This window comes from Poromitra crassiceps, assembly GCF_964638095.1.
Source record: "Poromitra crassiceps genome assembly, chromosome: 20".
NCBI lineage: Eukaryota > Metazoa > Chordata > Actinopteri > Beryciformes > Melamphaidae > Poromitra > Poromitra crassiceps.
In genome coordinates, this window is record NC_139637.1 from 22701633 (window position 1) to 22728401 (window position 26769).

At 47.4% G+C, this 26769-nt stretch overlaps 1 protein-coding gene and 1 pseudogene across 5 annotated transcripts in view; both read right to left on the reverse strand.

The window, feature by feature from the left end:
* The window catches only part of acap3a (ArfGAP with coiled-coil, ankyrin repeat and PH domains 3a), a gene marked incomplete at its 3' end in the record, with an annotated part of 84319 nt that overhangs the window by 45235 nt on the left and 12315 nt on the right, over positions 1–26769 (reverse strand). For all 4 annotated transcript variants that reach the window (XM_083656658.1, XM_083656656.1, XM_083656655.1 and 1 more), the window contains exon 2: positions 2614–2671. In XM_083656658.1, the coding sequence (XP_083512784.1) occupies positions 2614–2671 (58 nt within the window). The remainder of the gene's footprint in view (positions 1–2613; positions 2672–26769) is intronic.
* Positions 21855–23276, reverse strand: LOC310794466 (casein kinase I pseudogene; annotated as a pseudogene). Its single transcript has one exon. The product of its transcript is annotated as a casein kinase I pseudogene (transcript).

Consider the following 26769-nt stretch of genomic DNA (forward strand, 5'->3'; position numbering starts at 1 on the left):
AGACGGTTGGTGGTCATTGCTCATTGGAAGACGGACTACAGTGCGCTGGTGAACAGAGCGAGTGACTAACCCTGGCTCTCACTGACACGTACTGTGATTCAACGTCAAAAGGAACAGATGGACTTGTGACACGAGCGTTAGGGGCGGAGCATCTGGCTGACTCGTTATGGGGGTAACCGGATGCTTTGAAAGCCAGCGTAATACAGTCTAATGTTGGGGGTAGTCCCGTCTCGCCCTGCTCCACGCCACGCCACGCCATGCCACGCCACGCCACGCCACGCTCTACGCCACGTCACATCTCAGGCAACCTGAGCTGAATGGTTCAGCAAGACGAGGAAGAAATGCAGAGAGCCGACTGCCTTCAGTGTGACGTTAGCATTGAGACTGTTGGTTCTGCAGAGAGCCGGCTGCCTTCAGTGTGAAGTTAGCATTGAGACTGTTGGTTCTGCAGAGAGCCGACTGCCTTCAGTGTGAAGTTAGCATTGAGACTGTTGGTTCTGCAGAGAGCTGACTGCCTTCAGTGTGACGTTAGCATTGAGACTGTTGGTTCTGCAGAGAGCTGACTGCCTTCAGTGTGACGTTAGCATTGAGACTGTTGGTTCTGCACAGAGCCGACTGCCTTCAGTGTGACGTTAGCATTGAGACTGTTGGTTCTGCAGAGAGCTGACTGCCTTCAGTGTGACGTTAGCATTGAGACTGTTGGTTCTGCACAGAGCCGACTGCCTTCAGTGTGACGTTAGCATTGAGACTGTTGGTTCTGCACAGAGCCGACTGCCTTCAGTGTGACGTTAGCATTGAGACTGTTGGTTCTGCAGAGAGCCGGCTGCCTTCAGTGTGAAGTTAGCATTGAGACTGTTGGTTCTGCAGAGAGCTGACTGCCTTCAGTGTGAAGTTAGCATTGAGACTGTTGGTTCTGCAGAGAGCTGACTGCCTTCAGTGTGACGTTAGCATTGAGACTGTTGGTTCTGCAGAGAGCTGACTGCCTTCAGTGTGACGTTAGCATTGAGACTGTTGGTTCTGCAGAGAGCCGACTGCCTTCAGTGTGACGTTAGCATTGAGACTGTTGGTTCTGCAGATAGCTGACTGCCTTCAGTGTGACGTTAGCATTGAGACTGTTGGTTCTGCAGAGAGCCGACTGCCTTCAGTGTGAAGTTAGCATTGAGACTGTTGGTTCTGCAGATAGCTGACTGCCTTCAGTGTGACGTTAGCATTGAGACTGTTGGTTCTGCAGATAGCTGACTGCCTTCAGTGTGACGTTAGCATTGAGACTGTTGGTTCTGCAGAGAGCCGACTGCCTTCAGTGTGACGTTAGCATTGAGACTGTTGGTTCTGCAGAGAGCCGACTGCCTTCAGTGTGACGTTAGCATTGAGACTGTTGGTTCTGCAGAGAGCTGACTGCCTTCAGTGTGACGTTAGCATTGAGACTGTTGGTTCTGCAGAGAGCTGACTGCCTTCAGTGTGACGTTAGCATTGAGACTGTTGGTTCTGCAGATAGCTGACTGCCTTCAGTATGACGTTAGCATTGGGGGAACAGGCAGTCTGGAGTCATGTTGGGAGTGAGCAGGAGTATTAATAGACAAGTTGTTTCTAGTAGGAAATATGAGTCTGTAGCAACAAGATATAGTAACAGCATGTGGACTGTGGAGTACAACTCCATTACCATTTTTTTTAGATTTTCGATATAAAGTAAAGATTTCAGTCAAAACTTCCATTCTGGTCACTTTTGATCCAGTGCTACCACTGTATAGGCCTGGGATTAGTGTCTAAGTCTGGAAAGCTTATTGCTCAGAGCTCATGTTACTGTGTCAATCACTGTATTTGTAAAGTGATCTCTTTGGAGTGGATTGTGGCCAGACTGTGACGCTTTAATTGCCATAGATGTATCCCTCGTATTGGGCGTCGGGGTTGCAGAGGTTGATTCCCTGCCTACTACAAGGGTCGCAGGTTCGAGCCCCTTCCGCTCTGCGAGTGGGAAGGCAGATTAAGGGTATGTGGTGTGTCCTGGTCGCTGCACCAGTGCCTCCTCTGGTCAGTGGGATGGGAGGGGAACTGGGGGGAAGTGTGTGATCCTCACGCGCGCTACGTCCTGCCGGTGAGGTACATGTATCGGAGGAAGCATGGGGCTAGTCTGCATCTCTCCCAGATCGGCAAAGGGGGTGGAGTAACGACCGGGACATCAAACATCGGGAAATAAACAATCAAAACACAAACTATCATTAATTAATTCATACGATTACTTATCATTCATCTGACAATTATTTTCTCGATCTATTTCCACCAAAACTGTACATATATAAATATAAATCTGATGAGTAGTTCTTCAGGTTCGAAGAAGCCAATAGGCGAAACGCGTTGTTCGCAGTGCCTTTTCTTGTACTTTTTATAGAAGATGAATTAAAATGAGGAAGCAATTCACCGCTTGTTGAACTACTCATCTGATGTTTCCTGGCCTCACCTGCACCAGGAAGTAAAGGGTGCACCAGGAAGTACATGCTGACAGTGCGGTGCCCGGGGGCATCTAACTTGTTAAATGGATATAAATCTGTCAGTTTGAAGACAGCAGTAAACAACACAACTGTAATGCACAACATGCAATCGGTGCAACCGTCTTACCTTATCTAGCTTCGCCTCAATCTCCACAACCTCCGTCTCCACCTCATCAATATTTGCCCTGAAAGACAGAAGCATGAGAAATTGTCAGTGCATGGATAGTAATACATTATGCATGACTGATAGAAACTCAATTGTCCTGACTGGACTGATGTTTGTTCGTTTGTTTGTTTGTTTGTTTATTGTGCTACAATCTGTTTCAGATTTCTCCCGTCCTTACAAAGCACGAGGAGACAGTCCATCAATCTGTGAGTGACAGATGAGCTTCGGTGGAGCCAAACCGAAACATGTTGGAGCACGGGTTGTGGGTGTAGTGCTGACTGAGCTCAGTGTTAAGTGACTGAGACGCCGTCTAGGGAGCAGCTCAGCTCAGTCAAAAACAAGTGACAGACACAAACCCCCATCCACCTATCCAGCACTCAAACCGCCCAAACCACACCACACCCAGCATCGGCAGCAGCCTGCGCCCCCTGGAGGACGTGTGACTCATTTACAACACCACCACCTAAAAGACAGCACTCCTCTCAGCGACGAGGGCGGCTTCGCCCCAACACTCATCTGATGGCTCCATGTCAATAGGAGTGGCTGGATTATGTGTGGATTTGTGGTCAGACTCAGCGGAGGTTTGTCATCCATCACCACCTCGATATGCTATCTCTGTCTGCCGCCCATCCTCCCATTTTACCGCTTCCCGCTTCCCGCTGGGACCTCATGGTTTCACTGGAGTGTGTAAATATGATCTATAATATAGCGCCCCTCAGCACTCTCTCTCTCTGTAACACCTCCCCTCCCCATATAAGCGGAGCTCTCTCTCTCTTTCTCACCCCTGTTTCTTTCTCCGTTTCCATCCATGCTTTCCATTAGAGAGAGAGAGAGGAGATGGTGCTGTGATGAGAATATCTGTGGCATATTCACCTTTTTCCTGGACTTACGTTTCCCATGATTCTCAGCGGTAGCCGGTTGTCGATTTCCTGTTTAAATTTTTTTCACTAGCAAGGAGGTGCGCCCCGCTCAAAAGAGCGGGAACGTATATCCGGAAAAAACGGCTAAAATAGTAAGGTTGTGTGGTTGCATAGCGGCGATATTTTACAAAAACGAGGTGAATGCCAATTCACTCGTACTGTACGGGCTTATTTGAGCTGAAATGGCTAAAACAAGTAGTATGTGGTTGTATAGCGGCCGCTTTTATTTTGAAGGCTAAACGTCCAAACCGGAACTCTTATATTTGGTCATTGACCGGAGCTTTAGCAGTCTCTCTCTTTCAAGATTCAAGATATTGTCACTCCGTTGTACAATTATGCACGTGTGAAATTATTGTGCTGGGGGGCTCCATTACAAGACATAGGTAGGTACAAAGTCACAACAATTATGATTATTTTCAGTCTCTTTCGCTATGAACGGTACTGGGCAGAAACAGGCAACCGGCAGCTGGAAACAGGGAGGGAGGGAGGGTGTCATGGAAGCGCCCACTGTCTCACCATGAAACCGGTGAATATCAGCCATGGCTGGCAGGATATAAAACTCTGCTATCTCTCTATCATCTCTCCCTCTCTCTCTCTCTCTCTCTCCCTCTCCTATCATCGCCCGGCCTTGGGTGGATTAGCCTGCTTGGCTGGGCTGCAGCAGCTCCGGTGGACGGAGGAGGACGTGCGCACGTGCGCTCCTGTTCCTCCCCCTCCACAAGCCTACTCTCACCATCTCCTTCTAAATGGAAGAGAGAGGCGGGAGGGTAGTAATACACCACCAGACCAGAGGGGGGGGGGGGGGGGGAATCTGTCAAAAGACTCATGCAGAATGGAAACAGCCATTACCTAAATAATCAATACCACACTTACTCCACAATATGGCTGTATGTTATGCTAACCTCAACTGATCTCCTACTGAACACCATTCCGCCCCACCACACCCAAGGCTAATCTTGCAGCGGGAACGACTCATAATGTTTTCATAGCTGATGTCATTTTTTGAAAACAGCCCTTTTTAATATGTGATAACGCAGAGTGTAACGGGGCCCCGCTTTGAGGGAGGCTTTACTCTGCCCACGCCTTTCAGCAGCAGCGAGCAGACCCACTCCAACTGCTTTTTCAAATGTCATATTTATTAATCTATTCTCCCGTGTGTCGAAACCAGAGCCGTGTATATAGAAGAGTCGCGACATCTCCATTCACGCCAATTTTTTTACTCTCAAGAGTTCCAGGAAGTAAGGTTCTGGATTAAGCAGCACTGTCGAGTTGCAGCAAAATGGACAGTTTGTGTTGTACTTTGAAAGGTTTTTTTTATTTTAGAATCAAATTGTACATTATCAGCTTTATTTTAGCATTCAATCAAAAGTAGCGCGAGACCCGTCCCTGGCTGTTCATTGGCTAATGAGTCACACATTTTGGATACTTTGTTTTTGACATGAAAAAGTCAATCTATTAAGATACTGAATATTGGGACAAAATATCAGCTATTGGCAACTTTAGTATCAGTGTGAGCCTTCAAAACCCCAAACAGAACCCTAATATGTTCTAAAACAATGGAAGGTAAGCCACACTGGAGATGGAGACCTTTCATCCAGTCAAATGTGCAATCTTACCAGTGTTTCCCCTACCATTCTACAGGCCTGGTGGGCCCGCCAGGCCAACGACGCAAAATAGCAAAACAAAACTTTATGGCATATTATTACAATACAACAATACTGGTGTTGACAGTAATAGAAGATGCCAAATCATTCAAAGGAGCATTGTGCCAGCGTGCAGCACTGTTCCAAAACGTGTCAACGTGTGTCGTTGCCTGGGAAACGCACATCCCATAATACAACTGTTCGCATCGCATCCCATAATAGTATGATGATGCTTGGGGGTGTCATTGCGAACATAGCTGCGAACAGGTTAGCTAAAAGTTTAGCGTCGCCAGCGAGGGCCCCCACCGTTGCGGTCGGGGTACGTTTCAAAATCCCTCCAGGCCTGAAAAATGTTCTAGGGGGAAACACTGCAGTTACAGCTCAGGCTGGGGCTCAGACTAGCTGCTGGCTAGCTGCTTCTCCTCTACAGCGCTGCTGAAGGAATTAAGCTAACGCAGCAGCCTAGCGGGGCGCGGTGCGAGCCCGTGTAGCTGTTAGCTTCCCAGATGTGTTTTCCTGGTGTGTGTATACGGAGGCGGGCTCTCGGGACAGCTGCTCCCGTCGACCCCCCTCCCCCCTCCCCCCGGGGGCTCTAACCCCCACCGCCCTATCCCACTGCACACGCCTCCCATAATGGATGCACACAGCAGCGCCCCCCCAGGGCCCGTAACCATGACAACCATCCCCTTAAATGGACCGCAGAGGTCCCCCCCCCCCCGATGTGCTTGTGTCGTGAGTTGACCCTTACTCACACCGGCATCGCTAACGAGATAATAAGACGATTCACCACAAGGCCGCTTTGATGTGAAGAGCATCCTGCCATAGAGAGTAATCAATGAAAGTATCACCATTAAACGCTCGTCAAGACACTTCCTGTTATAAAACGGCAGTAAACCTGCTGATTGGCCGCGGGATGACTCAGATGTAACAGTCATTAATGCTTGTTCTTCTTCATGGCTAATAAAAACAGCACGGTAAAGCTCACAACACGAGTTTATACAGTAATAACCAGTTTGGGCAGATTGACGCTAACATGCAGCAGCTAGTTCACAGGATTATGTCTGGCATCATTTATGTGACGTGGAATACAGGGCCGTTAAGGAGCGGTGTGAAAACATCATAAAGTGGGATTGTGCTGAGCGAGCGAAAAGGCTCCGGTGGTTTCTGGCCCTGTGGACGTGCTGACGCGGCGTCCAGGGGAAAGGCGGAGGTGCTGTTTACTAGGCCATTACAGATTACACAACACCTCTGGTTCTCTTTAGCATCCTAAACTGCATTCACATGCTGACAGACCAGGTTCAATGACAGGAGTGATTTGGCTTAGGGAGTAGGCTTGTCAAAAGTATCGAAAAGTATCAATACTGAAAATTTGAATCGGATACAATACTCATTTGCAACAGTTTCGATACCATCAGTGCTTTCTTTGAATGAAAAATCACAGATTTTTCCCTCCCTATCATTGGTGGGTATCTGTTGCTTCAACAAGCTAAATGTGTTCTGATGTCTAGAGCAGGGCTAATCTGCTGTCTAAATTCAAAGTTTTATCAAGCCTAGATTATGGAGAAGTGTGCATCTGTCCGTCCATCTGTCTAACTTTATTTTTATGCTTCTTGATGTGTCGTCATCCCCCCCTTCCCGTGGTATCAAAAATTGTACCGAGTATCGATATTTTCCTGGGTATCGGTATCGAAGTAGAAATTCTAGTATTGTGACATCCCTATAAATAGGGAGAAAGCATTTTCTTCTACATGCTGGCATTATAATCATGGTGAAATGCGAAATGCGTGACATTCTTTGGGGGAAAATATGATCTCTAGATGGTCTGAACGCATGTGACATCATCCTGAATAAAATGTCCACATTTCCATCGCTGGTTCTGTCTGGATGGCTGAGAGCGATGCAGCTGAGCTCAGATGCCCCAGAGGGGCTGTGTTTGGGAGGGCGAGCGAGCGCGGGCGGATGCCGGGGCCTGGTGGCCTGCATGGTTAACGAGCAGGTGGGAGGCTGAGGAGAGAGAGGCAGCGAGCCAACAACACGGGGTCCAGGTAGTGACCCCTAAAACACGGCCGTGGCTCCACCCCAACCCTCCTCCACCAGCTGGGGCGCACCACAGAGGGAAGCCCACCGGGGGGAAGGAATCAGGCCATAACGCTGTGCCAGCAGCAGCACACGAATGGGAACAGCTGTAGAGCGGCCTGTGGATGCTAGCTTCAAGTGATGCTCGGTAATCAACAGACTGTTTGATATCAATCCGCTATTTGCTCGTTCTCACACTCTTCAGTATCTTTCATCCCAGTTACATTGAACACCCAGCAAGGAGGGCTTAATCAATAGAGAATGGGCTGTTTGGGTGGGCGGATATGGGGGGGAAGGGGGGGTGAAGGAGGAGGGGGGAACAGAAGGATTGGAGACGGGACGTCCCGTGTGTGTCTGAGGGCCCCATTGTGACAGAGCCACTTCCTCGTCTGGAGGGATGACAGCATTTTTGTTATAATATTGATTGCTTTAGTGGCCTAATTGAGGCCGGATTGCAAGGCTGAATGGCTGATTGGAGCCGGGGGGCGGGATGGATCCCCTGGGCATATTCCCTTCGGCTCGGCTGAGCAGCAGCAGGCCCGCTCTGCTCGGCATGGGTTATTCTTAGCTGCGTCGTGATCTCCTCCTAATAGAGAGGCAAAGTGAACGTCACTTCCTGCTTCAGCACTGTACCAGAGATTTTCATCCGCCATTTATTTTTCCATAGACATTTCGTAAAATGCTTATCAAAATTGTTTTACTTGGTCAAACCAAATAGTTCAACTATATTTAGAATTGGGAGAGACCATAGAACATTTCACTCGGACCAAAACTTAAAAAAAAAAACATTGAAAAAATATGTTCTTTAAATCCTTTTTTTTTTGTTTTTTTGGTCCGATTGAAATGTTATGCAGTCTTCTCCTGTTTCTAAATATAGCTGAACCGTTTGGTTTGAACAAGTAAAACTATTTTTATAAGCATTTTATGAAATGTCGATGGGAAAATAAATGGCGGATGAAAATCTCTGGTACAGTGCTGAAGCAGGAAGCGATGTACCACCACTTTGGCTCTCTATGCCCCTGCCCTGCCAGGCTCTCCTCCTCCTCCTCCTCCAACATGGGCAGATGACTCCATGGGCTAATGCAGGCCAGGGTCAGGCAGGTGCCCCCAGCTATGCAATGCCAAGCACTTACCCAAAAAATCCAACCCAGCCTATTTTCAGAGCACAAGGCAGACTCAGACAATAGCTTACCTCCCTGCACACTGACTACTACTCATCCTCCAGAGTGTAGCCAGACTCGCAGGGTAGGAAATTAGAAGGGGGGCTCGGGGCAAAATGCCCCTAAAAAATCTAGAATTGCCCTTGGAATTGGGGTGACGGGGGCTTTTAAATGCCCCCATAAAATAAAGAGTTTAATACTTTCTGTATTTTAACATTATTCTGTATTTGCAAAGCGTAACTAAATATGGCCAGCTAGCCTTCCGTACAACCCCCGCCCCTTCTCCTACTAGCATTATTTACCTCAGTGACAGGCAGCACAAGCTAGCTGGCCAGCTAGTTCACTCATGTTTTTGCCAAGTACATTAATAACATGCCAGACCATCAACAGTGTTGTTGAGATAGCAACATTTGGCATCTGTGATTGTTTATAAACTTTTAGAAAAAAAATATGCTTGGTTGTCATTGATTGGTCCGTCATGCTACATAGGTGCAACTAAAGTATTTCCCAACATTTGATAAAAATTGCCCTGGAAATGAACCAAAATGCCCCCGAAATATATTTGACAGGGGCAAACAGCCCATATTACAGTACAACCTCCTAACCTTATCTGTCCTCCCCCCCCAAAAAAAAGGTTGTGCACTCATCCACTTAATGTCACATATTTTTCCATCGTCCAAATAACTTCAGAATTACGCTGCTCCGTAATCTGCAGTAACCCAACCCTAATTCCTGCTTTTTTGTAGGGTGCAGAGTGAGTTCAACCCGTCCAAAATCATGCCTTCAAAAAGCCTGACTATTGTTTCGTAAGCCCAGGCTTTCATTTCCACTTGAAAGCTTAGCTGTGTTCCTCATACTTAAAACAGGCCTGCTTTCTGTTCTGAAAGGGCCCGGCCCGCCACTATAAACAACACCGCTCGCATTACTGACTATCTGAGAGGGTGCTGTTGCTGTTGCTGTTGCTGCATTAACCTCAGACATTCTCCAACACGCGCTTCTGCACTAACGGCTTCACAGAACTGACATGTCTGCTGTAGCAGCGATTACTCATTTATGCTTCAATTACATGCATGATGCTGAGGGCCATGAGCAGATGGATAGATGAAGATGCATGGACTGTATATGTGCAGTCTCCAGTGTACTGTACTGTATGTCCCAGGCAGCAGGTGCTAACATGAACCACAACGTCAGTATTAGGGCTGGACGATATGGTTGAAATCAATATCATGATAATCATAAGGATTTTTCTCAACATCACATTTTTCTCAACGTCACTATGTATGTATGTACATTATATGTATGCATGTACAGTATGCTAGATCAAGTTAAATAATCAAATGAATGTGCATCTCTTTTAACCGAATGGTGATGTTACCCGTTAGGTGTTAAAGTCCAACAAATCTAAAATGTTCAAATAATATTGCTACCATACCTCATTTCATGAGAGATTTTAAGTCAAATTTGCTTGTCATCAATTCAGACAGCAGAAATGTGTGTCACTGTGACGATATTAAAAATATCGTCATATATCATCACGATATGATTCCACTGAAAGACGATAATAAATGATAACGTCGAAATTATCGTCCAGTCCTAGTCAGAGAAAAGGCATGGAGCAATACGGTCAGCTCTTCTACAAGTGGAAGGTCTTAGTAGTCCCCATCCCCCACTCTGATTCCCTACTGTGCCAAATACTTGTGTGTAGCAGCCAAACAGCTGAAGTGGCAACCATTCACCAAGCCCTGTTTCCAAGGCGATAGCCATCCAGACAGCCCTCCCAGCACAGCCCACCCACTCATTCAGTAGATTGAATACAGAGATCCAGAGGACCACCACCAACGCTCCTCCACTACACTATTTCCACACTGTGTGGACGACGCACGCAGGCATGTAGTATTGAGCCACTGTCTGCTGCAGAGTTCAGGAGAGGTGCAGGACCCAGTGACCTTTGGGTTAGTGTGTCCTGCCTGAGCAAGGAGAAGAGAAATGGACCTACTTGCTGTTGATCAGTAGGATATTTAGTCAAATGCACCACCAGTCAAATGTTTTGAGTGACACGCCCATTTTTCTTTATTTTTACTATTTTTTCAAGCCATCAAAACGATGAAATAACACAAATGCAATTGTGCATATAGACATCAACTTCACTATTGATATTTGTCTAAAAAAAACCTTGAGATAAAAATGTCTTTAAGATAAAAGAAAAACACTTTCGAGATCAAACATGTGACTGGTAGTGTATAGCGTCCATCCATGAAATAAACAGTGAAAATTGAACTGACATTTTGAGTTTTCGTCAAATTAACAAAAATAAAGAATGTCATCATCCAATAAAACAAAAATAAAATCTGCCTGACTTCATTCATCCTCTGAATATGAGAGTCCTGTGCCGGACGCAGCCAGGCTGCACCCCTGACGGCTCCCTGCAGGGACTACAGTGACAGTGACTGCTACCTGACCCCAGCTTGAACCTCATGTGCAGACCCCTAAAACGCGGTCTTATTTTTAGCAGAGGGGCGAACGTACGGTACGTCTACCCTCTCCTCTCCTCACGTCACGAGAACAGGAAACCTCATACATCACTGCCAAAGACCCAGGCTGCGGCCAAGGACAGACTGACTCCGTGGGCAAGGTGGCTGCTGCTGCTCTGTCTGCACGAAACGCAATAAAACGACCAAATACAACCACATTAATAGCTCAGGCATCCTAGCAATTCACCAGTTAACTAAAAAAGAAAGCATCATAAATTAAATATGCAGCAGTGGAGAAAATGTGCTCTATTGGGGCTAATTGAGTACAGTTGTTGAAGTCGTGTCGTTACAATGTGAAGCGTCTGAACTGTAAATTCGAGCGGACAGGGCGTTTTCGAAATAGAAATGTGCACGCACGCTTCATATTTCAGCACAACTTTTCCCAGCGTTTTTTAATGCGTTTCACTCATTGGAGCGTTTCAGCGATTCAGACAAGTCTCTCTCCGTTCTAAGGAGCCCTTTGTTATGATGTACCAGGAAACTGCGTAAGCAGGACAAGTCAAGCTGTAAACTCTCAGAGAGCTGATGTTTGCACTGGCAGGAGTTCTGCAGCCATCTGGAGCGGTCCATCATTAGGTTTTGGATACAAGCGGCGTTGGGGACGGCCATCGATCATCCTTTCCTCGCTCCGTCTGTCCGGCGGCGCTGACCTCATAGGAAGGAAGGGCGGGCGGGTGGAGGCGAGCCGGGGACAGACGTGCCATCACTGCTGCTGCTCGTCGTTTGGGATGCTCCGATATGAACATTTTGGCTGATACTGGGTCACCAATATTAACATTGCTGTTATGGCCGATCTGTGTAAAAACAAGTTTCTACGATAAACACATTTTGCACATACTGAAAAATGAATTCAAAAAAGTAATGTCTTTCTTTCTTTCCAAAACATTTGGAAAAGCCCATAAATCATAGATTCACTGCATTGTATTTGTTTCCTCTCAATAAGAACATTTTGGCCAATAACCGATATTAACATTGCTGTTACTTTACTCATCGGACCGATATCGATATTAGGGCTGTGAATCGTCACTGGCCTCACGATTCGATTCGATTACGATTCATCTGTCAACGATTCGATTTGATTCCACGATGCATCACGATGCATCTCAATACAGCTCAAAGTATTGCAGCTCCAAGTATCAAATTCTCAATTTTCTATATTATTATTACTGCACATGGCTACTTTTTCATCAATTAATAATACAAGCAGTCAGATAAATATCAAGTCCCTTTTTTACTTAGAAAGTGCTTTAAAATCTGAATGTCAACAGAAATGTCAACATAAACGATTCAACGATTCATCGGTCAACGATTCGATTCACACGTCCGCATCGCGATGCATCGATTAAACGATACATTTTGACACCCCTAATCGATATACCGTAAATTCCGGACTATAAGCCGCACCGGTGTATAAGCCGCACCTGCAAAGTTGACTATTTTTTTCTTATATAAGCCGCACCGGACTATAAGCCGCGGGTGTTTTAATGGTATTTTTTTTTTTTTTTATTGTGTTTTAATGTTTAATTACCATATGTAATGCTCCCATTTATTAACATTTCAACAAAACAACATAACACAACACCACCTGTGTTGTTATTTACAGTGCACACAGTGTCATACAGTGTCATACAGTGTCATACAGTGTGGTGAAAAGAGGGCAAGAGAGGAAATTAAAACAGAAGTGGATTTATAGTTAGAAAGAGTGCTAAAAAAGAGAGATTTATTTTATTTTTTTTTGAAAAAATCCATAGATAAGCCGCACCGTTATATAAGCCGCAGGGGCCAAAAAAGGCCAAAAAACGGGGAAAAAGGTGCGGCTTATAGTCCGGAATTTACGGTATATAAAAAAAATAGTAACATCGGCCAATACCGATATGATTGCCAAAATATTGTACATCCCTACTCGCCGCAGATGCCTGTGCAGTATCTCGCTCTTTCCCCCTGCGGACGGACGGGAGTCAGCGAGTCAGCGTCCGTCTACCAAACCCCAAAGCGTGCACGGAATTCCCAAAGGGCGCGAGCTGGGATGGGATTTCAGAGGCTTATCTGCATGTGGAGACCAGCTGAGCTCACATTGGTCTGACAGACAGCCACCCACACACACACAGACACACACACACACCATCATCATCAGACCTTTGCTTTGGTCTCAGAAGAAAGGGAGGGAGATGAGGGAGAGGAGTATAAGTGGAGGAGAGGGGGACTTGTTCCTGGCTGACAATAGAGCCTGGCCAAAGTCAACACCCCCGCTATGTTTTTTAACTGAAGGAGAGATATGTAGTCTGGCAGCAGGCCAATCGCGCTCCACCTCGGATGCCTAGTCTGCCCGCTGTGGGTGAACCTTTGCCCGTCTGCTTTCTGCCCCTCCTCTCCGCTCCCTGCCTGTCACACACCGCCTGCAAGCTCCTCCGCTCTGACATGGTCACGGGCCGCGCGGTGCTGCTGCTGCTGTAGCTCCTCCCCTCTGGCATGGTCACGGGCCATGTGCTGCTGTGTAGCTCCTCCCCTCTGACATGGTCACGGGCCGTGTGCTGCTGCTGTAGCTCCTCCCCTCTGACATGGTCACGGGCCGTGTGCTGCTGCTGTAGCTCCTCCCCTCTGACATGGTCACGGGCCGTGCGGTGCTGCTGCTGTGTTCGCCACAGACCACAGCCAGCCAAGCCAACGCATAAATCAGGAGGGAATAAGCTGCCTGAGGGATTGATACGTCTGGGTCTCCTTCTCAGAAAGCAGCCCAGAGCATCTGCCTGGGTCTCCTTCTCAGAAAGCAGAACAGAGCGTCTGCCTGGGTCTCCTTCTCAGCAACGTACGCAAAGATTTCCCCACCCTTTCACAAACACACACTTGACCTCCATGCCCAAACTCAGCCTCCGAGGGCGAACACTGTGGCCGCCAAAGGGTGGCTGAATTTTTGTGGACCAACCGACCGACCAACAGACCAACATGGTCGCAGCTAAAAACACAATCGGTGTAAAATAAACACAAGAGCTCAACCACTGAAAGTACAAAAGCAATATTTGACAAAATAAGGATTTTTTTGTGGTTAAAATAAGGGCTTGACGGATTTGGGTTTTTTGAAGGCCAGTATAGCGATACTGATATTTTTTGAGTGAAGATGTCGAAAGCGGATTTTTTTTTTATCGACCATTTTCATGCCAAAAATTACAAATCTCAAGTGTTTTCCCCCAGAATTGTATTCTACATTAAAACTCCGCTGAAACTCAGACGAATGAAATAATCTCAGGTGGGTCACACACCTTTGAACAACATGACTGAGCAATATCCAATATTCAGGCAATATTGGCCTAATATATTGGCAACCCAGAAAATGCATCTAACCTTAGTTCAAATAAAAACGGATTGTAGGCCTCTTCTTCTGCCTCAGAAAACACCCACTTAAAAAAAAAATATATATATATATATATATATATATATATATATATATATATAATATAATGATATATATCATCTGTCTTTAAATCATCAGCCACAAATTCCATGTAACAATTTTCTGTCAAATAGAACAATGGATTTTCTCTGCTGTTACTAAAACCCCCCTGCTCTGCAGCAGCAAGCCTCTCAGACCCGTCTTGCTGGACCTTGAACAACATGTGTGCATATTTGCAGTCCCTCCCTTGGAGAGACGCATTAGTTCTGGCACTGTCCAACAACAGCCGACGCTTCACAGTGAAGCAGTCAAGCTGCAGCCAGGCGGGCAGGCCAGGCCAGGCCAGGCCAGGCCAGGCCAGGCAGTCCCTGAGTCAAGCTGCAGCCAGGCAGCCAGGCCGGGCCAGGCCAGGCCAGGCAGTCCCTGAGCACAGGAGAAACATTCCCGCCTAATCTGACCACATGAATCCCATCTTCTCCACGTGAAGAGAGGAACAGAGACACATTCTTCAACAGAAACGCTCAAGTCAAACAAGACTCCTGCAGCCATGAGAACCTGAGGGCCTGCCAAGCCGCTGCCAGGAATCGCTCGCTGATGGAAAAGTCTGAGGATAAAAGTCGGATCCAGCTTTTCATCAAACGTGACTTTTGATAGTGCTCATTTCAACTAGGCCGAGGCTATTTTCACTATCGATTCATCTGTTGATTATTTTCTCGGCTAATCGATTAGTCGTTTGGTCTATAAAATGTGCTGTTTCCATTGAGAACCATAATGTAAAAAAAAAAAAGAATTGTAGATGATGAAACTACTCAAAAAGCAATGCACCTCACTCATAGCCCAAAACAAACTACAACTAAAGGTAATGTGCTAGTTGTTCTTACAAACACCGCCATGCTGTGAGTCCTGCCCCTACAGCGACCCTGTGAGAGTGACCCCGACCCCCGGGGAGTGAGCAGCTGTCCCCCCCCCACCCCGGCCCAACGGAGCTCACAGCCCATACAGGCTCAGGCAGCACAGAGGAGCTGGGACCAGGTTCAGGCAGCACAGAGGAGCTGTGACCAGGCTCAGCTGGGACCAGGCTCAGGCAGGACAGAGGAGCTGGAACCAAGGTCAGGCAGCACAGAGGAGCTGTGACCAGGCTCAGGCAGCACAGAGGAGCTGGGACCAGGCTCAGCTGGGACCAGGCTCAGGCAGCACAGAGGAGCTGGGACCAGGCTCAGCTGGGACCAGGCTCAGGCAGCACAGAGGAGCTGGGACCAGGCTCAGGCAGCACAGAGGAGCTGGAACCAGGCTCAGCTGGGACCAGGCTCAGGCAGCACAGAGGAGCTGGTAGAGGAGAAGCCAAAAGACAGAGCCAGCAGCAGCAGCAGCAGCATCAGCAGTGTGCATCCCCGCCCGGGATCAACGTGTCAGAGAGACACGGAGGGAAGAAGGCACCGGACCAACAGCAACAGCTGAGGAGGCCTTTCTTTTCCCGCTCTTTTTTTTTCAAACTCACTCGTTTAAATTCTAGCCAGTCAGCATCAAGACGTTTGGAGGGTTGAATCTGGCCTACTGTATGATTCCAATTAAAAGCGGGGACATTTCCAGTAGGGCAGTCAATATATCATTCAAAGATCCAATGTTATTTATCTATTAAATGATAAAAAAGGGGGGAGGATGATTCCAGGTTCATGTATTTTGACCATGCTAACTGTTGTACTGTCATAAATTATGGTGCGTGCAGGCCGAAAATAATTGGTAAGTAACTTTGTAAACCGTGACGGAAAATCTCTGAAAGACAGTATAATGTCGGCCGCGCCCAGTTTACAGTTACAAACGGGGACAAAACAAACATGTGTGTCAACGCCAGCGAGAGTGAGTAATAACTCTAGAGAATAAAGATCACAAAGGAGCTTTCAAGTTTAAAAAAGGAAATTGGGACAAGCGGCTCTGCTTTCTTCTGTTTGTCATTATGAAGCCGTCCGCTGGCTGGCTTTAGGTGATGTTTTTTTATGTCTTAATAAATAATGAAATAATAATAAATAAATAATATAACATTGTTACGATTGGTAACCAAAATGGTAACATTGTTACCATTTTTGAACCGTCCTGGCTCAGGTCTTGGTGCTGCACACGAATGGTTAATGTCTGGATCATCTAATTTTAGCTCGTATTCAGACAGAGACAAAGTCGCGACCTGAGAAAAGCCGTGCTTTAAAAGTTGAATATTAAAAGCAGAATCTCTCTGCCTACGTCAAAGAATATTGATAGGCCTGTTATTATAAATTATAACCCATAATGGCCTGTAACGCTACAGGAAGTGCACGTTTTTACTCTCCTGCTCTAGACTAGCGCTGAGCTGGATCGGTTCTCTTTCCACTAATAATTCAAAGCTGTAACTATGGGTCAGCTTCGTAACAGACGTCCTCTGCACAAGATTGCCTTTCACTCCACACTCGAGACAACTGGACTTAATACTGAAGAAGACACAGACAGTGTCAGCCACTGATTCACTTATTGTCTCGTTCACCGGCGGGGAAAAAACACACAAGCATTTCCCGCACACCAAGTGAGTGTTGCTCTTTCCATTGTTGCGTCTAACAAGCGTCTTTTTCAGAGCATCTCAAACTGTTTGGATAACCTGATAGCAGGGGCCATTCTTCTGCGTGTCCCTCAGGGAACTAGCTTGTTATGGCCCTGGCTGTCAGTCAAGAGTTGGAGGACTTAAGCAGTGAGTGGCGGGGGGCCAGGGGACCGAGGCTGACCTGGGATTCAGCGGGGGCGGATGTGGAGGTTCTCCTGGGCTGGAGGTCCGAGGAGGACGCGGGGGCCAGGAGGGGACACGCTGCGGAGGGTGGGTGGTCTGGGGGCCAGCAGGACAGTGGGGAAGCTACCAGCAAAACCGCCCCCATCACTGACCTTTAACATCCTTACTGAAGATTGGATAGGAAGATCTTCATTTTCTTAGTCAAAATAGGTGAAACTTTATTAGAAACTAGTGAAAATATCAAACAGATTTCAGACTTTAGCCTTTTTTAAGCACGATGAGACTTTAAACTCACTGACCTGTATAGACGGTCAGACTTTTTTCCCTAAGGCTTCTAAGTGGCTTCTAAGTGGCATGCGAGCATGTGTCTTTTTTCAACTTTGAATGGAGGCAACACAAATATAGACATGAGTGACGATGCCTTTAGGTCATGCCATGTCACCGACATCTTTATAGTACGCAGAACATGGTGACATCATGTGACTTAAAATGGCACAAGTGTTGACGATGATGTCAAAGAGACTCTAGTCGCTCAGTCAAGACAGATGCGTTGGCTCCCGCAATTTTCAAATGCTCCCCGACAACTACGTCTGTACTTTGGCCGGTCTCTAAGGCCATGTTCAGACTAGGAGGCCAAATCTGATTTGTGAACTTGAATGACCTATTAATGATTCTATCCAGATTGGTTTTTTGAGTCTGGACGCTCCAAGTATGATTTGTGTCACTTGTCCCAAACCACATAGGTAGTTTCCAATCTGCTTTCGACTGATGTGACTTCAGTGTGGACGCGCTGATCACCCAAATCAGATTTGAGAGTGTCTTTTGCAGGGGGGCGGGGACTTGAAGAGCAGAGAGCAGACATGCAAACAAACACTGCCAGAAACATTGTATGTTGGCTCATTGGCTCATTGTATCTGGACACGCAGATCCGACTTGAACACTTGCCCAAATCAGATTTGTGGCAGTGCGGACACTCTCCCAAATCAGATTTGGGAAACCAATCAAGATAATGACTTTAGCATCAAATCGGATTTGCCTGTAATGTGAACATGGCCTATGTTGGTCAAAAAACAAGGCAGGATATCCGGTCAAAATAAGGCAGGTATCCAATCACCTGCCTCGGTTATGTTTCCGAGTGTCACGATTGATCGAATACCACCGAACTTCCTTCCGGTCTGAAGCTTTTTTCTTTTAGTTTTTGAAGAGGACAGTTTCCTCTGTCCAAAATCTTAATGGTTTGAAGTACATACAGACTGTCCCTGGAGGATAGACTACGCTCAGTCCAGACGGAAAATCTAGCTTTACTGTTGTAGGTTCAGGTTGATATAATAAGAGATTATAGTAAGCGAGCGAGAGAGAAAGAAAGACATGGATAGAGACAGACAGATGGACAGAAAGACAGAGAAGACTCAGTATGCAGCAGTGTGTTTTCTCTGCAGCCTCCAATTCCAGCGTTCAGTACATAGAGTACATTTAAGCAGCCCAGCCATGTGTCCACCCCCCACCTTCTCGTGACCTCCCTGTCTTTTTCTTGGAGCATGAAGTGGAATGCAGCAGCAGCGCACAGAGAGAGAGAGAGAGACAATGATTCGGAAAAGCGCCAGCAAGAACCATGTGACCTCGGATTGTGTCGGCGCGGTGAAGTCATTTTGGAAATCCCATAAACAACAACTCTCGCTCTTTGATATCGTCGTGGGAGCGCCACGCTTATCCTGTTGTCGATCTCACTTCTCTTTAACGGATGTGACAGGAGGACGAATGGCACCTAGTGGAGTTAGATCATCGCTGTCACAGGCATGCAAGAGAGCGGAGAGAGAGGAGTGATGCAACAGCCTGTAACTAGACTTGGCCAGACGTCCTCCACGTCATCTCAGTTACTGTATTTTGATCAGTCATATCTTCCTGTTTCCCACTTATTTGATTCATATTTCTTGGACAGCGGTAGGGTAGACGGCTGTATACAAACAACTACTGTAAAGTCTAAGGGGACATTCACACCAAAAGCGTTTTTTTTCAGTCAGAACGCTATGAAAATCATGTTGAGAGCGCTTCCATTGTGCAGAAAACACGGCGCACGGAGCGTTTTTTTTGTACTCGTTTTGTTTCCGCCTGCAGTCACGCGCAGTACAGATAGCAGCACAACGACCACAAGGACGGTAGCCAGCTGGTTTTGTCTGTTTGTTGTTGTTCACTGTCAACATAAAAGCCAGATTATTGCCAATTCTGGCAGAAGCGGAGGTTGGAGGATCCCTCGGGAGGAGAAAAGGTAGGAGGAGTGGAAAAGACGATCAGGGCGCTTTTCCTCTAATGTTCAACTTTTTTCAGCTTTAAAACGCCCACAGCGCTCCTCCAAAAACAACAGACGCCACCAGCGCTGAAACGCCAGGTGCGTTCATTAAAAGAGGAGCACGTCTAGCGCGTCCTTACATAGAGAATGAATTGCAGAAAGACACTGGCAGCTCCAAAAACGCTTTTTGTCTGAATGTCCCCTTAAGACCCAATGAATGTGGCAATTGTGGGGGGGAAGAGAGAGAGACAGACAGACAGACAGACAGACAGACAGACAGACAGTCAGACAGACAGTCAGACAGACAGACAGACAGACAGACAGACAGACAGACAGTCAGACAGACAGTCAGACAGACAGTCAGACAGACAGACAGACAGTCAGACAGACAGTCAGACAGACAGTCAGACAGACAGACAGACAGAAGACAGACAGACAGACAGACAGACAAACACAGACAGACAGACAGACAGACAGACAAACACAGACAGACAGTCAGACAGACAGAAGACAGACAGAAAGACACTCCAGAAAGTAATTTTCACCCTCTGCCCCGTTATCCTCTTAAACCTCAATCTCCACACTGCACGAAGTCATATCAGCTCCAGACATAAATACGCTCATAATAATAGTCTTTATTTGCATAGCACTTTTCAGAACACAGCGACGAAGAAGCACTTTAAAAATGAGTGAAATAAAAGCGCAGAGATCAAAATCATCAGTCAAATGAAAAGAGCAAGAAGCAAAACAGTGTGGGCTCATTAAAGGGGAGGTCAAGAACATAAAACATACTCGCATAAAAGCAAGTCGATGAAAGAGAGATTCAAGAACTGACCAAATTGATGCTGAGCCAAGTAAAAAAAAATGGTGCTGCTGATCTACTACCAATTTGAAAATAATACAGATTCAACACTGATTGTTGGCAGGGCCCAGAACAATCTAGTAACAGAGTGATGCCAGCGGAGGTCCAAAATGCGTGACTCAGTAGCCAATGAATAGCCAGGAAGGGGGCTCGCGCTACTTTTGAATGGTAACATAAAGCTGATAATATACAAATCTATTCTATAAACGTCTGGCTGACACTTTCAAAATACATCACAAACAGTCCATTTTGCTGCAACTCTACAGCGCTCTTCTATACGGCTCTTTTGAATTGTGCAATAAAGCAGGCCTGCTTAGTATTTTCGGTGGATGACATCGGTCATGAATGACGTCATCAGCTATTATAATCGGTGTGACATCGTCAACCTTGTGATGTCATTAGTGATGATGTCATCAGTGGTGTCAGTTGACAGTGATGTCATCGGTGTGACAACTTGTGGGGACATAAAACTGTAGGAAAGAGTCTGCACACACTGTTGCTCAGATTTAGCTCATTTATTAGCCTCTACGCCACTCGGCCCCTAGTGGCCACATGACAGTATCAGCGATCTGGCCAATTTCTTTCTTTCTTTCGCGACCATTTTATGACATCACTGATGATGTCACGGATGAACACAGAAGTCACGCGTGAACACAGAACACAGTGAGATCACAAAAGTCACACGTGAACACAGTGAGATCATGCACTCATTGTAGTAAGCGCGATATGTCATACGTCACTGATGACGTCACAATGACAATGTTTTCTACCACGTGCGCAAGCGGGTGGTCAAGAGAAGGCTTTTTGGGGTGAGTCATTCATTCATTTATTCAGTCAGGAATGGAACGGTGATGATGTCATCAGTGATGATGCCATCAGTGATGATGCCATCAGTGATGTCATCGGTGGCAAACTTGGGCTGTTGAAAGATGTCGTTTCCTCGGTTGCCTCATGACGCACGTGGTCCTGGGCCGAAGTTGCCCCTTTGTTTTACTACAACATGTGTGGAACTAACTGCACAGCATTTTCATGCCTTTCAAGTCCCACATACCAAATCACTGAGAAAGAGAGTGAATCATTTTTAAGAAGAAAAAAAACGTATTTTCTGATGTCTTTAGTCTTCTATGACAGACTATCTTTGAGTGGTGGACTGTTGGTCAGGACAAAGATATTTAAGGATGTCATCTTGGGCTTTGGGGGGAGAAATTATCGCCATTTTTCACCATTTGGTGACATTTTAATAGACCGAACTATTAATCGATTAGTCTAAAATAATCAACAGATTAATCGATAATGAAAATAATCGTTAGTTGCAGCCCTACTCAGCATTAGTAACATGTCCCATATTGTCCCACACAGTCTTTGTCCCACATTTGGTTTGCTGGGATTTGGTCACCCTACAGTAGCATGGCGGCGGCGCACTGAGGAGGAGAAAGACAGAGCGCGCACATATTGTGAGAGGCGGGTTTAAAGAGACATGGGAGGGGAGGAGGGAAGCCGGAAAGAGAGCGACATGGGGGATCTGTAGTTGCTTCCGTTTAAAACTTCACAGAAAGTTTCAAGTTCTCTCCATCATCTCCTCTCTTTCACTTGCGCTTCTTTCTCCTTTTGAACAACCAACAGCAGCACCTGGTTTTCTCCACCTCCACCTGGGTGGGATCGGCGATGGGAGCGCCGCCGTAGAGGACGGCGGTGGGATCGTCGATGTTGGTCGTCGAGCTCATCACCTGAACAGAGCCCCCCAGGCACCCGGCCGTGAGGTTGGACTCCAGAGTCTCCTTATAGGTGCCGGGAGTGAGCAGAGACCCACTACTCCCTTTGGGCTCGGGCGACCGGTTGTTGTTGTCGGTCTGCTGTTGCGCTTTGTCTCGTCTGCTGGACTGCAGGTGCGTGTCGCTGGCGACGGGGCTGACCGGTGCGGGGAGTAGCTTGCCCACCCAGTCGTACTGATAATCAAAGACATAACCGCTTCTGTCAAACAGATCCCTCAAGAGTCTCCTCAGGTATTTGTAATCGGGCTCGTCGTAGAAGCCCAGCGTCCTCACGTAGCTCATGTATTTGTCCATCGCGGGGAAGCTTTCGCAAAGCACGTGGAGTTTGGTGTTTCGTTTGGTGTCCCCGATTTTCTGATACCTCTCCTTCAACGTGTCCGCCTGGAGGCCCTGCCAGGGGAGGCTACCTCGCAGGAAGTACATGAACATGTGACCCAGCGCTTCCAAATCGTCCCGTCGGCTCTGCTCTTGTCCCAGGTGTGTGTTGATGCTCATGTAGCGCGCCGTCCCCGTCAGACTCTTGCGCTCGCGGAAGGGGATGTGCCTCTTGCTGGCGGGGTCTATGTACTCTTTGGCCAGACCAAAGTCGACCATGTGGATGAGGTGCGGCCGCTTGCTCGACGCGCCTCCCTGCCGCCCGACCAGGAAGTTCTCCGGCTTCACGTCTCTGTAGATCAGACTCTTGCTGTGGACGTACTCCATGCGCGCTATCAGCTGTAGGGCGATCATCAGGACGGTCTTGAGGGAGAAGGTGCGGTCGCAGACGTCGAACAGGTCCTCCAGACTGGGCCCGAGCAGCTCCAGCACCATGGCGTTGTATTTCCCACAGGGACCGTAGTAGTACACCTGAGGGATTCCCTCGGAAATTCCCAACTGTTTGTAAAATCGATACTCCAGTTGGAGTTGCGGCGGCGTGATGGAGTTGATCAGTTCCAATTTGATGGCCACATATTCTTTCGTGTCGAGGTTCTTCCCCAGCCTCAGCTCTCCAAAATTGCCAGCGCCAATCTTTTTACCGACGCGGAAATTTGGGCCGACCATAAGAACCCCGGAGAGGGTCGCTGAACTCTTGGACCCGGTCCCAGAACTCTTGGCACCGGTGGTCCCTGAACTCTTAGGCCCATGTCCAGTCCTGCTGCCGGCTGCTGACTTAGACATCTTTGTCCCTTCCTCTGTCTCTCCCTTACCCCCTCTCTTGTCAAAATTCTTAAGCTTCTGATACCCTGGCTTCTCCATGATTATTCGCCGGCCATGCAAACCATGGACACTCCAAACAACAGCCAGATGAGGGACACTTCAGGAGGAGGGAGGGAGACAAGTAACACAAGACAGAGGACAGGTGTTGTTGCTGTTAAAATGCACCGGATCAGAAGACACTTAAATGGGCAGAAAACGCAGCTAAAGTGCCCCGTGTGTCTATCAGATGGCGCTTTTGATGAGTGCTATTCGTTGTTTACCAGAGAGGTTTCCTTTCTTGTGTTTTTGCAGCTCCACTCTCAGACTAGCATCTCCCTGTGTCCCTGAAGTGGGCAGGATCCGCCCGCGCACAATGATAATAATGTCCAGTGAACTGATGTTCATTGTGACATCATCAGTGATTTCAGTGATGTCATAAATCACCGATGATGTCATGCCCACCGCTGATGTCATAGACATTGTGACATCATCGGTGATGTCATAAATCCTTCCCCGCTGAGGATATAAATTGGGACGACACTTTTGCAGGTCATTCCAAAGGTCTTGGGAGTTTTGGAGCCACCTCTGGTCAAAAGGTATTATGACATCACAGCATAATCTGGCACTGGATAGGGGGAGGGGACTCAGGGGAGGAGGGAGGCCTTTAATATTGGCTGCAATTAGGCTTTGTGACAAAGCAGCTGGGTGTAGGCCCCGCCTCCATGCATAATGCAGTGCCAGCTCCCTCCATGTTGGTGGGGGGCGGGCCGTCCAATTAGGCCACCATGATGGCCCGTGGGGGTACGGCACTTCAGACAGGAAGCAGAACCGGCCAACCAGAGGCCGTCGTGCACAGAGAGGAAAAGTGTGTGACAGAAATTAACCCTTTCAGCAGCACAACAACGATGCTTTGTTTGTAGCGTTACGCACAAGTCAGTCAGGATATGAGACGTCTCGGCCGGCGGCGCAGGTTTATATTAACAACACAGGGTGGTCTACGATGACTCCGACACACAAAAATGCCAACGGCGATATTAGAGACAAGGGAGAAGACACACACACCATACACACACACACACACACACACACACACACACGGAGGCCAGCGAAGGCCTGGGCTGTGAGAACTGGGCCTGGACAATGTTCCATTGAAGAGAGGAAGACAATAAAGCCCACAGACATGGTGCTTCACACCAGCTCGCCTGGGTGAATGGGTGCAGAGGAAGAGCCCCGGTCACAGGCGGCACAGCGAGCCGATCCTACATGGTATAACGACACCCTGACATTTTGGTGAAATAGCTGAAATCCCGCAGTGGAAATCCCTCCCGCGCACAGCCGCGACGTGTCCTGTCCGGCGGTGGCGGGGGTGAGCTGGGACTCTTCCCGGCATTTTGTGGTGGGCTAAACATGCAGCTTGGCTCGCACTAGAAAGACATACCAGACGTGTGAAGCACTGCACTCTTTTCCTGTCTACGTCGGGAGATGGAACTCGCAGAAAGTCAAACGCCAGACAGCTTCCATATGAGTTACACTGACAGCCGCTTCATGCTCCAAACATGAACACACTGATTTGAAAGTCCTCGATCCATAAATTGAGAAGGTTGACTCACTCAACAGTCAACACGCTGAATTTTGGAGACGCAGAGTCTAAACAGCAGATCATTCATGGTTTACATCAGTGATACTCAACTTGCGGCCCGGGGGGCCAGATGCGGCCCACGATAGGGTGCAGAGTGGCCCCCTGACCATTTTCTAATTCACAATGAAAACTAATGTTAAATAAAGTTTGACTGAGCTCCAGCTAAATTGTCAACTATCGCTGCCTGCTCGCCACATAGGCACTTATATGTACTTAACTAACTTAACACATTCACTGCCAACAACGTGTAAACACGTTTTCAGAATCCAGCTGTTGACTGCCAACAACGTGTAAACACGTTTTCAGAATCGATTTTTTTTTTTTGACGGTGGGACGTTGATCTAACCCTTTTACGTCTCTTATATAAGTATTGGACGTGTACAACGTGTACAACCCATTCCACCGACCCACTAAGTGGCGACAAGGAAGTAGGAAGGCAAGCAAAAAGCAGTGTGATCCATTTCCATTCTCATGAAAATGGGTGGGCGGAGGCGCTTTCGTTTCCGCGCTGATTGCTGGCGGTGCGGGATTGCAAACTTGCATAGTGGATTGCGGATGGAGCACACTTTGAGGCACGCAGCGTAAATATGACCAGAGTCGCAGGGGCTTCATCGGAGCTCTCGGCCAGGGCTCCGGGAGGCGGGCGAGTCCAGCCGGGCTTCCTCGGGGAGCGGCCACGCAGACAGGCACAGCCAGGCACAGCCGCACAGCGGCAGCGGGGCAGTGAGACTGGTGACACGCTTGTGGTGCAGCAGGCTATTTTGCAAATTGGAAACAGCCATAAAAGGCTTTTAGAATGGGATTTTCAACCCATTCTTTTTTGTTTCTTTTTCGCTCTAATTTAGAGTACGGTAATTTAATTTCTATTCAGAAATTTATTTGAGAGGTCGAGAGTATGAGAAAGTGCATTTGCACAGGTAGGAAAGTGCTTGTGACAGGGCGCTGCAGCCAAGAAGAACGCCCACGGAGGGAGGAGTTGAGCAGAGGGGAGTTTCCTGCTGTTATGGAGGAAATTACTGTTCAAAACTATTGTTTAGGTCTTACTGATGCCAAAAATGAATGGTTAAAGTGATCGAATTTCACAAAAAGCCGTTTATCTCTGAATATTTTTTCTGACGCTAAAACCATGCTGTATTCAATTGCTAATGCTTACATAACTACTAACTCTACAAACTAACTCTTTTAGACAGAGAAAGTACACATTCTATTAGTACTTTTGAGATATTGTATGTTCACAAACTCCAAGCAGAAAAGAATCCTCGGCTCTTGTAAAATGAGCCAGAATCCTCAAAAAACGGCTTGGCAGAAGCTACCTACAGCAAAAAAAAACGGCTGGCAGTCAATGTGTTAACCTAGCTAACTATCCTCTGTGCCCAAAATTGTCAGACCAAACTGGCTGGCACCCCAAAAACCTACAATCCGGAATCCGCTACAGAAAAATGAATATTAATGTTTGTTTATTAACTGGCCCCTGTCATTTTGCAAAAGTGGCCCCCGGGAAAAGCAAGTTGAGTATCCCTGGTTTACATTATAGTCTGTGGAGCTGATGCCCGTTCACGCCAATACGCTACTACTACACCCACCCAATACATCATGTGTGAGCGTCAGCAGAGTTTACCCAGTGGACCGCGAGCGAGACAGCCAGAGACAACAGAGGAGAGGTGGTGCTGGATCCTGTGTCTCTTTCCCCCAGGTGTTTCCTCCGGGCTGAATCAGCACCATGCCCCCTGGCTCCTCCCACGTCACTCTCTGGCTCCCCTTCCATGACCCCCGACCCCTCCCCATAAATCCCTGTACCAGGATGTTGATGAACTTCCTGTGTCAACCAACACAGACCTCAAACCAGGCCCTGCTGCCATTGGTCAGCAAGGACGCATGACAAGGAGGCAGGATGCAGTGATGATTGATTAGGGA